This window comes from Labrus bergylta, chromosome 22 (genome assembly GCF_963930695.1).
Source record: "Labrus bergylta chromosome 22, fLabBer1.1, whole genome shotgun sequence".
Lineage (NCBI taxonomy): Eukaryota > Metazoa > Chordata > Actinopteri > Labriformes > Labridae > Labrus > Labrus bergylta.
Genome location: NC_089216.1, coordinates 4,746,986 through 4,758,919, shown reverse-complemented (window position 1 = coordinate 4,758,919; position 11,934 = coordinate 4,746,986). Strand labels below are relative to the sequence as shown.

At 44.8% G+C, this 11,934-nt stretch overlaps 1 protein-coding gene across 1 annotated transcript in view; it reads right to left on the bottom strand.

Annotated features, from left to right (window-relative positions):
• The window catches only part of LOC110004319 (solute carrier family 12 member 6), an 11,866-nt gene extending 457 nt beyond the window's left edge, over positions 1 to 11,409 (bottom strand). The window contains exons 1-3 of the mRNA XM_065950908.1: positions 11,197 to 11,409; positions 6,219 to 6,944; positions 6 to 100 (exon numbers count right to left, since the gene is read on the bottom strand). Coding sequence (XP_065806980.1) covers positions 6 to 100; positions 6,219 to 6,423 — 300 coding nt within the window. The 5' untranslated portion in view covers positions 6,424 to 6,944; positions 11,197 to 11,409. The remainder of the gene's footprint in view (positions 1 to 5; positions 101 to 6,218; positions 6,945 to 11,196) is intronic.
• Positions 11,410 to 11,934: the final 525 nt, after the last annotated feature.

Below are 11,934 nucleotides of genomic sequence, written 5' to 3'. Positions count from 1 at the left end.
CGTACCTCGAATAAGGCCAGGTTTCTGTCGTAGAAGTCATCGTCGTCCACGCCGTGAGTGTTGTTGATGTACACGCTGGAGATTTTGGAATTCCCATCACCTAAACACATAAAATAAAAAAAGAGATCCTGAATAAGAAGGAAAGCAGGAAACAATCTGCATCTTTCAGTTTTCACTTTGTGCGTCCTTGTTGAGCTTTGGAAGAACATTTGGAAAGTTATTAACTTGAGTGTTTTTATTAAAGAGATAATGACAAACAAGGTGTTCTATGAGGAGTAAGTGTTGGCAGGAAGTGTCCAAAGATGTTCTGAAAGTATTCATCACATTCTGTAACATTGTGTTATTACTAGGGCTGTCAGGCTGCCTCCACAGTGTCTCCCTGTTGTCACGGTGACGGAGAAGAAAGAAGCTGTTTTTCATTTAGCTTTTTTGAAGTTTAATGTCTTCACCTTCGATCTACAAGAAGGTCCTGCATTTATTTCAAAATAAAAGCGGGGTTGAAATCAAACAGCAAGTAAAGAAGTCTCAGCATAAACAGAACAAAAATTCAAAATAAAAGCCTGATTATTTTTATCTTAATGTGAAATAATGAAATTTCAAACATGCGATGAAACTATGGACATTTTGTGATGAATTGAGATGTTAAGTGTTTGACAGCCTATCGTAGGATCAGCCTCTCAACAAAAATCACATTTCTTCTTCAGTCTGTTTCTTTAGAATTCAACTGAACACCCTGAAGCCGCCTTGAGTAACAGTGACTCAGCACTTTTTTCATCACGTCATCGTATCTAACCGGGATCCAGTTGCACTCGATTCTCACTTCTCCCAGGGACAGACAGTGACACACACACACACACACACACACACACACACACACACACACACACACACACACACACACACACACACACACACACACACACACACACACACACACACACACACACACACACACACACACACACACACACACACACACACACACACACACACACACACACACACACACACACACACTAAAGCAATGGCCGCCGTGTGGCCGGTCGACTTCTGCCTCAGTCAGCACCCGAGTCAGCAGCATCACTTCCCTCCCTGTTTCGCCACACGCACGCTATCGGCCCGCTAACGCTCGCGTTTAGCGTCACACAGACATTTAAACACAACTTAACAAAAGACCAACGCATCAGAAGTAATTAGAATCCATCGAATCCTTTGCTGCATTGCTGTCGTCCCTTAATGGAGTTTTTACACAAAATATTTATTACACAATTATGTGTTGATGCAGAGGCGTCGATCGCTTAGCGGGTTATGACGCACGCCATATATGGAGCGCAGTGACCGTGGGTTCGAATCCGACCTCGGCCCATTGCTGCATGTCATCCTCCACTCTATCCTCCCAACATTTGTTTTCTCTTCAACTGTCCTATTTAATGGCTCCAGAGTCTTGGGTTCTATGATAATAAAAATATGGAGTCATGAGAAGTTTTAAGGACTAAGAAAAAACAAAAGAAAATAAAAAATTCTTGTCTCCTTTTCGGTTTCCCCATGAACGGAGGATACGGTTGGAATCCGACCTGTGTCTCCCCTCTGACTCTATCCACGGCCCTCTCTCTAAATAAACTGTAAAAATAAACCTGCATGACACGAGCTGCTGATAAATCCCAAAATGCATCATCAACTTTCTCTCTCTCTCTCTCAGCAGGAAACCATAAAAACAAGCAGGACATTAACTTAGTGCAGTAACTAAAACAAACAAAAAAAGAAAACAGCATTTGGTGGGTGGGTGGTAACTTCCCATCCTGCTTTCACTTCTTTATTTGGACAAAGACGGCGAGTGTGAAACTCAGTCACCTGTTCTCATTCAGCGGCTCAAGTAGGAAAAGATTGACCAAGACGAGATCATCAGGCACGGGTTGATGTGTCGACGTGATCGTCGTGAATCCTGACGGGAATATTTACGGAAAACACTTGAACTCTATTCATGCTCCAAACAAACAAACATTCTTTGCATACTTCAAAGTTTTTGGATAAATAAACATGCGTGGGAAAAGTTCAACCATGAGATGCTCGTGAAATGTTGGACGCCTAACCTGTTGGGTCAGGTGAGGAGTTACAGGTGACAAGAGGCCACATCATCAGAGAGAGAGAGAGAGAGAGAGAGAGAGAGAGAGAGAGAGAGAGAGAGAGAGAGAGAGAGACAGAGAGAGAGAGACACAGAGAGAGAGAGAGAGAGAGAGAGAGACACAGACAGAGAGACAGAGACAGAGAGAGAGAGAGACAGAGAGAGAGACAGAGAGAGAGAGAGAGAGAGAGAGAGAGAGAGAGACACACAGAGAGAGAGAGAGAGAGACAGAGACAGAGAGAGAGAGAGACACACAGAGAGAGAGAGAGAGAGACAGAGACAGAGAGAGAGAGAGACACACAGAGAGAGAGAGAGAGAGACAGAGAGAGAGAGAGAGAGAGAGAGAGAGAGACACACAGAGAGAGAGAGAGAGACACAGAGAGAGAGAGAGAGAGACAGATGTCGACTCAACAGCACTCTTGTACCAGTCTAACTGGACTGACTTCCTCCCACACACTGAATAAGTCACAAAGTCAGTGAAGTCATGTTCTCTGTGTTGTTCTCTGTGTTGTTCTCTGTGTTGTTCTCTGAGTTGTTCTCTGTGTTGTTCTCTGTGTTGTTCTCTGTGTTGTTCTCTGTGTTGTTCTCTGTGTTGTTCTCTGTGTTGTTCTCTGAGTTGTTCTCTGAGTTGTTCTCTGTGTTGTTCTCTGAGTTGTTCTCTGAGTTGTTCTCTGTGTTGTTCTCTGAGTTGTTCTCTGAGTTGTTCTCTGAGTTGTTCTCTGAGTTGTTCTCTGAGTTGTTCTCTGTGTTGTTCTCTGAGTTGTTCTCTGAGTTGTTCTCTGTGTTGTTCTCTGTGTTGTTCTCTGAGTTGTTCTCTGTGTTGTTCTCTGTGTTGTTCTCTGAGTTGTTCTCTGAGTTGTTCTCTGTGTTGTTCTCTGTGTTGTTCTCTGAGTTGTTCTCTGAGTTGTTCTCTGTGTTGTTCTCTGTGTTGTTCTCTGAGTTGTTCTCTGTGTTGTTCTCTGTGTTGTTCTCTGTGTTGTTCTCTGAGTTGTTCTCTGAGTTGTTCTCTGTGTTGTTCTCTGTGTTGTTCTCTGTGTTGTTCTCTGAGTTGTTCTCTGAGTTGTTCTCTGTGTTGTTCTCTGAGTTGTTCTCTGTGTTGTTCTCTGAGTTGTTCTCTGAGTTGTTCTCTGAGTTGTTCTCTGAGTTGTTCTCTGTGTTGTTCTCTGAGTTGTTCTCTGAGTTGTTCTCTGAGTTGTTCTCTGAGTTGTTCTCTGTGTTGTTCTCTGAGTTGTTCTCTGTGTTGTTCTCTGTGTTGTTCTCTGAGTTGTTCTCTGAGTTGTTCTCTGAGTTGTGGATGCTGCTCGACTGAGCGTCCCGTTTTTAATTGTTGTATTTTTTTTTGAGTCCGTCTGTCTTGTAAACTAAGCACACTTATGTAGGCTACAAGAGGTAACCGGACTTGGATCTGGGCCAGGATCCCTGAAGTGAACCGCCCTAAGGCTGAGAGTAATTCACACATTTTGCATAATTAGGGGTGTGTTTGATTTGACTGACAGGTGCGAGCTCTGTGCCTGTTTTTAAGATTCGTAAGTAAGGTCGAGGCAGCGTTCTTCTTCTGGCTTCAAAACGCCTCTCCGGAAACCAATGGGTGACGTCACTGAGCGTACGTCCATGTTTTATACACTGTTTAAAGTCGATGGTGGATGTCAGCTGACAATAAAAAGTGATGCCTCAGAAGTTCAGCGTTTACGCTTAGCTCAACAGGAAGGAAGCAGCCTCTGAATGTGATGCTGTGATTGCTATCTTTAATAGGCAAATCACAGAGCGTTTGACCTTTCTGAAATGACCCCCCTCCGCTCTTCCTCTTCTTTCACATTCTTGACTCGTTCCTTTCAGCAGCATTGTTCCCCTGCAGGTTCCACCTCCCCGGGTCGACTGCCGCGCCTCCCTCTCTTTGTTTCTCTGAGCGACATCGCTCGAGCTCGATCGAAGCTCAATGGGATTAAACGGCTCCATTTCTATTTGTGGAGGCTTATTAAGCAACGCGGGGTGTTCTTACTACTATGCGGCCGCTTAAGTGGATCAAAGCAGTTAATACAGTTACATCTCTCAGCCGTTATAGCCCCGCCCCTCCTCTCTGAATACTCTATCAATCAGATACTCTGAAACACTTTTAGAGAGTGAGTTACTGCACACGAAACATCTGTGGAGTCGCAGTGCTCCGAGGGTAACAAGTTCACATTTCCCACAGTCTTTAAACAAGATTTCATGTCAGATTTGGACTCCAGAGTCCACGTGAAAAGGTTGCTGATGTCAGCTGCTGTGAAGTGAAGAAGTGAAGACGTGTGTGTGCTCTGTTGGTGAGCTCATGACAGCAGTGGAGGGAAGTGAAACCTCCACTATGACCACAATAAATGATCCAGAGGTCACATTCAGATAAGATTGAAATAAATAAAACACTTAAGTGAGAGCATGAAGTCACACTGTTAACGCATTATTAAAGACAAGACATGAGAGCGGCCTCACGACGAGCGGCCTGCAGCCTCGTGGGTTTTTAACATAATAATAATAATAATAATAATAACTTTATTTATATATAACATCTTTGTGACAAACATGAAACCCTAAAGACCATTAAACACTTGACTGATCGGTTAGCCAATGAGAAGGCAGCGCTGCTGTACTGTGACAGTGTGCAGCCTGTACTGGAGCGGAGGATGTGTGAGGTCTTTAAACTGTAACTAATGAATGGCTCAGTGTGTGTGTGTGTGTGTGTGTGTGTGTGTGTGTGTGTGTGTGTGTGTGTGTGTGTGTGTGTGTGTGTGTGTGTGTGTGTGTGTGTGTCTCAAATGTCAGGATGTTCAATTGGACACCGATTTGCAAGAAAGTTAAAAAATAAACTGCATGCTTATGATTAACGCAACCCCTTAGACATTTTTAATACTGAACTATGAATCGGACTTTGTATCCTTTAGGGAGCTGTGGCTCAGTGGTAGAGGCGGTCATCTCTTTGGTGCTCAAGAAAACCTAAAATGTAATTTTTTTTCCACAGCAAGTTCTGCAATTATATGATATATAGATATATATTCTTTTTTGTTTACATGTATCGATATAACCGATATAATCGTTTAACTCTCGTTGTCCTTCTGTGAACTTGAGCCTCATTCTTATATTAGTTTACATTAAGCATTTCACTGCTACTGTTATATATGTTCACATGGGACGGACCGATATCAGATTTTTGGGGCCGATACCTCAACCGATACTAGGTAGATAAAAAGCCGATATCTTTCTTTAGACATTTAGAGATCGATCGACATAGACACACATTTATTGGTTAGATCCCTCAAACTCAGTTATCAAACACTTTAAAACCTTATTTTTTATTTATTTTTTTTAATTAGAATCAGATTTATTGGCCGGGTATGCTTACACACACAAGGAATTTAACTTTGGTGAACTGTGCTCTCTTATGTACAGGTACAACATTAAATATCAACCATAAACTTATATGACATTATATGAAGACAAAAAAATGTTTGTTACAGTTGAACAAAAGCCTCAATTGGCCAGAATAACAACAGTGCACTGAAAGAGTTAACAATCAACTAAATTATAAATAAAAACTATATAAAGATAAATTCCAAACTTCAGTTGAGTAAATCTAGTCAGCACGTATCGGAGATCAGATTTCCTGATACCGATAGTCATGAGATGTGTTAATATCGGCCGGATGATAAATCGGTCAGGCTTTAATATATACATAAATTATGATGGACTGAAAAGTATTTTTGCTGCTTGTTTTTGTTTTGTTTTATTGAAATCAGATGGCTTCAGAGGACTGTCAGTGGTTGGAATCCTGAAATGTGTTGTCCAATGTGTTACGAGGGAGGATTGGCGTGCTGACACGTCTCAAACATGTGGATTAAACTGTCAGTAATGGGCTTAGGCACAGCGACGGGTTTGTTATGCATACTAGGTGTGTGTGATCTGGTTCTCACTCGGTGCTTTTGTCCGCTTCACGGAGCACATTTGAAAAACGTGTTAAATCTTGCCATGTGTACTTTGAAAGTGCAGCGACAGCACATTACTTATATGTGAATGGCTGTGTGTGTGTGTGTGTGTGTGTGTGTGTGTGTGTGTGTGTGATGTTCACCTTGCTCTATGCTGCTGTGTTCAGGCGTGTCGGCCCCTCCTCCTCCTCCTGACGCCTCGCTGAGCGGGTCACTCCGATTGACGCTCTCCCTGGAACCGAAGCGCACGCGGGCGCCCGAGCGCGAGCTGATGTCGGGCGACGTGTCGGACAGCCCCGGGAGGTCCTCCGCCTTGGTGGGCGTCACGGTGAAGCGCACTGAAGCCATGCCAGCTCACTTTGGGACAAAGTAGAAATGAAGGGTGGGTGGGTGGGGGGGGGGTGTTTTGCGGGACGCAGGAGGGGGTGGGGACGGGTGGGGTGGGGGGGAGGGGGGGGGGGGGGACTAGGTGTGGCACTGCGCTGATCTCTCAGGTGATGTTTAGGTAACGATGGCCTCTGTGGTTTGTTCTTTTACTCCTGGAATTCTCCATTTGAGCAGAGATGTCGTCTGTCACCGAGCATGTGAAAGAAAATCGACCACTTCTTCTCTTTCTCGCCTCTTTCTGATTCCAAATGTGCAGATATGTAGTCTTAGTATCAGACACCCAAACCAACAGGTCTGAGGGTGTCTCTTTAAAGCTCAATCGTTCCCTCTCTTCCCTTTAAACTGCACCGGAACACTTTCATCTGTTCTTCCCACTCCGTCTCGATCCTCACGGCTCAGAGTCACACAGCTCGCTGCCCTCTCTCAAGTAAAACGTCTAAGACTGGTCTGGCATGCTCTCAGGAGATAAAAATGTCTTTCTGCTGATAGCACCCATCGATGGCCACAAGCAGGGGTGGGGGGTGTCATGGAGGGAAGAGAAAAGAGAGGGAGGGGGACGATCGACAAGGAGAGAAGAAGATAAAGAAGTTAATGTTGGTAACAGTTATGGGAACACATTTTAAAACAGATATTCGGTTAAGCTCTAATCTTCAGATTCATGTTAATATGAAAATGCAGCAGAGCCTGATGGATAGCAGTAGGCTGATCCTATCGAGCCTATCACAAATAGAAATCAGTTTCTGCATGTCCGCTGTCTGATACACACCGATATGACTGACTGAAGAGTGGAAAACAACATACTGAGATCAAAGTGGCCGCATGCAAACACTCTTTGCACCGTGCAGCAGTAACAGGATATTTAAACCTCACCCCCGCCCCCCCCCCTCCCATTGGCTCGAGCTGAATTCTCCAGATAATATCCTGCTGAGTTCTCACATCAGCTCACTCGGACTTGCTGCAGAAAGAATACTAGAGGGGGTCTATCAGGAGAGACTCCGGGTTGAAGTCCAGGGCGAAATATTCGGCTGTTTTTAGTTCACACAAACTCCTCCTGGAGTTTTATTCCAGGAGTGAACATCACTGTCAGCACTGTCTGCAGCACATGACGCAGAGTGTCTGCTCTATTTTCATTGAAATATATCGCTATAATATGTAGACAGTCTTTAAAAAGATCTATGTAAGTGTGGACTACCTGGGACAGAGTAGAAATGAAGGGTGGGGTGTTTTGCGGGGGACTAGCTCGAGGCACTGCGCTGATCTTAAGCTGTGCTCGACTATCTCTCAGGTGATGTTTAGGTAATGATGGCCTGGATACGCACCGATGTGACAACTACTTTACAGCACAGGTAAAGCAGACGAGGTCATTTTGACTTTGGTTATTTCAAACGTTTTCTTTAGTTTCACGACGCAGTTAAAGGGACAGTTAGAAGTTACTGTTTTCATCTTTTTTTTGACTGAGGGCGCGGTCACACTGACGATCCGTACCGTGCCCAAGCACGCTTCAACGCTAAAGTCCAGTTGGTTAGAGCAGTGTGACCGCTGCGTGTCGCGCTCAGGCACGTCACACTTCATGCACGAGCACAAGCACGCAGGTTTCATGTCTGTATCTGAATAACATGACTCGATATAAAGACACAAAGTAGCTGTCATGATCTCTGTGTTGGGCGGGCGTCCACGCGTCTATTTTATTCTTTTATTTATTTATGGCTGTGTCTGATTAAAATGGCTTTATCACATGGCATAAAAATAAGGAAGTTGGTCCGGTAGCTGGAGAGGGCACTTCCTGAGTACTGCTGAGCAAGGCACCGAACACCCCCCCCCCCCAACCCCCCCAACCCCCCCAACCCCCCCAACCGCTCTGCTGCGCTCTGACATCTCTCCACTAAAGCATGTCCACAGATCCTGCTTGTATTTACAGTGTGTGTGTGTGTGTGTGTGTGTGTGTGTGTGTGTGTGTGTGTGAGTGACTTGACGTAACAAGTGGAAAGGACACAGTGAGGCGGCCCCTTAAGGTGCAAAGTCACCGTTACCTTCTTGGTACAAAAAAAAAGAAGAAAAGAAGAAGAAAAAGTGACAGAGGCACGGAGATGAAGCTGATTTGTTGTTTTGGCCCAGTTCATAATTTAATTATTAAAAGGGAGAGCGGTCTCAACCGGTTGAGCCAGGAGCTGCTGAGGAGCCGTTTCCTCTCGCTCAGCATGCAGAGACACGGCACGTCCCCCCCCCCCGTCCCCCCCCGTTTTCTAACCAATGCGTGCCCGCCTCGCACGTCTGGCCCTGACCACCCTCACACGGACAGCAGAGACGCCGTGTACCCCTCGTTCTCTCTTTCTACACATTCAGGGAGAGTAAGTTTATTTATTACCTCACACTTCCAGCTACATTTAAACCACTCAGTGGGGGGGGGGGGGACGGGACACTGAGGCCTATCCCAGCACACACTGTGCACAACACTGGGAAACACCCTGGAGGCTTTATTAGTCTAGACACAACACATTAACACCTGAAGGCAACTGGACCCAGTCAACTGAATGGCATGTGAAGAAGAAGAAGAAGCAGCATAAACATTCTGTTATCACTACACTGGCACAGAAACAGCAATACGCTCTGTCACGATAATGACGCAGGGGTGTTTCCTCTTCTTTTTTTTTTAAATGATACTATTTTCGTCCTTTTCTTTGCGACTTGTGTGCTGTAACAGCCGCAGACCGGGCTACTGTAAAAAGCTTAACTTTCTACTTTTGGACTGTGCAGGACATTTTGTTCTCCTCAAAATGCCACCGGTCAGCCGTCAGATTCAGGATATTATAAGCTGTTGTTTTTTTTTTGTTGCCTTGTTTGAATAAATGGAAATGCAGAATAAACCAGAAGAAGCTGGTTTAAATATCACACACACACACACACACACACACACACAAAAAAACCAGGAACACTCCTAGTCAATGAAAAGTCAATGTCATGATGTGTAACTGAGTTTTCTTATATTAACTTCCTTCATTATGTCGGGCTTTATGATGATCGTTCCCTGAAACGACCTGAAACGTTACCCGTCGTTTAGCGTTGATGACAGAGGCGCTGCTCGTCTACAGGTAAGGCAGGCAACTGCGTGGGGGCCCCAGACCAGTAGGCGGGCCCCTGAATGATCCAAAATGTGCATTATTTGCAACGACAGTAGGAAACCTCCCTAATGGGGGAACCATATGACAGCAGTCACTGTCTTTCCCTGCTGAATGTTGAGTGCATTATTACTGTGAAAAGCAAAAGTTTGTCAATTAAAAGTCAAAAAAATAGGGTGGCTCAGTGGTTAGTGCGCGCGCCCCATGTACGGAGGCTGTGGTCTTCCAAGCGGGGCGGCCCGGGTTCGAATCCGGCCTGTGGCTCCTTTCCCGCATGTCATTCCCCACTCTCTCTCTCTCCCTAATTTCCGGCTCTATCCATTAAAAGGCACAAAAAGTCCAAAAATAAATCTTTAAAAAAACAAAGCAATGGCCCAAAATGTGCAATATTTGCAACGACAGTAGAAAACCTCCCTAATGGGGGAACCACATGACAGCAGTCACACTCTTTACCTGCTTAACGTCGCACGCATTGTTGCAGTGAAAAGCAAAAGTCTGTCAATAAAAGTCACCAAATAGGGGGCGCTGGTGGCTCAGTGGCTCAGTGGTTAGTGCGCGCGCCCCATGTACGGAGGCTGTGGTCTTCCAAGCGGGGCGGCCCGGGTTGGAATCCGACCTGTGGCTCCTTCCCCGCATGTCATTCCCCACTCTCTCTACTGTCCTATCTCTACATTAAAAAGCCCAAAAATAAATCTTGTATATGGCCCAAAATGTGCATTATTTGCAACGACAGTAGAAAACCTCCCTAATGGGGGAACCATATGATGACTCTCTCTTTCCCTGCTTAACGTCGCACGCATTATAGCAGTGAAAAGCAAAAGTCTGTCAACAAATAAAAATGTCTACAGGAGAGAAAAAAGAAACACAAACACCCCCCCCCCCCCAAAGAGCCCCTTTAGACTCTGGCTTCGCCCCTGCATGATGAAACACCATCATTGTCAATAAGGAAGTATTTATCTTGAATAAGCAGGTGGTGTCTCACCGAGCTGTCAGCTGTAATCAAACCACAGACTCACAAACAAATCGATCAATCAGGACAAACATCCTCTTAATGAGTGCAGCAGCTGAGGCTCACTCACTCACTTCACATTATAAGCCAATTAAGACACACAGACCTAATAATTCTGGCTGGAACCGGTCTGTACACACCTTCCCGACATTAACACACACACACACACACACACAACCTTCTTCTGATGTGATACATTCACACTGAATTATCATGACAAAAGGAAAATGCGGCAGCTGCGTTGAAGCTGCGGTTTCGGTTTTAAACAAAAAACAAAAAAATCAAAACATGGAAACCGGTGTGAATCATAAAGACGCGCTTCAGGGTGATTAAACAGCCTCTTTTGGAGAAAGTAGCCTCTTTTAAAGAGGTTTAATTTAAGCAGCAGGAGGTGACACAGCTCCAGTGTGAAGCAGCATCACTTGGAGCTGCAGGTTGAGGTGAGCTGGGTCTGCTCACTGTGTCGGCGCAGCTAAGCCCGGATGCTAACGTTAGCCCAGAGGCTGCCATGCCGCTGATTAGCTCCGCAGAGCTCCGGCTCCTCTGACAGCCTCACGCCGCCCACATCTCCACAAACATCCACATTAAAACCCCGCATGAAGCGCATACCTTCTCCTCGAGTGTCCCCTCCCGCCGTCTCCGCTCGCGTCCGCAATACGGCTCGTTTTTTCGGTTACATCTGGGGAGGTTTGGCTCTTCTCCCGGGGATTTTCTCGGCACTTTTTTTTTTTTTTTTTTTTTTTGTGTCCAACCGACCCAACAAAAAATAACACGCGACGGGCGCCTCGCTCGTCCCGCTTCCCTTGCCGTCGTTCCAACGGGTTATGCGCATGCGTAGTGGCGACAAATGCTGCGAACGCTCTTGTGGGAAATGTAGTTTTTTTTTTTTTCGGTTTTGAAAAACAAAACAGGTGAATTTACGCCGGAATCAAAAGCTTTTCAGTGCTGTTATAGTTTGTTTTTTTTGACATATTCAAAATAGTTGTGACGTCATTGACGTTTTCTTTGTCTTTGACGTCACATTAAAGCAAAATAAAATCCCAAAATGAGGAATATTACTGATTTATTTTTGGAGTGTTTGCTCTTAAATTGGATGCTTTCACATTACATGATCAGAACTTTATCATACTAAACATCTTCCCTTTGAGACTAAAGGCCAGACACCAGTGAGTGATACTCACCAGAGTTTCCCCTACTGTTATATTAGCTGATTACTGATATTATTACTGTAACCAAAGTATTTTATATTGTTTTGGGTTTTTTTGTATTAAATAGTGAGTTATAAAACATGTAATACATTCTCAAACATGACTACAGATTCCCAAAACATCACATTTACAAAAATAT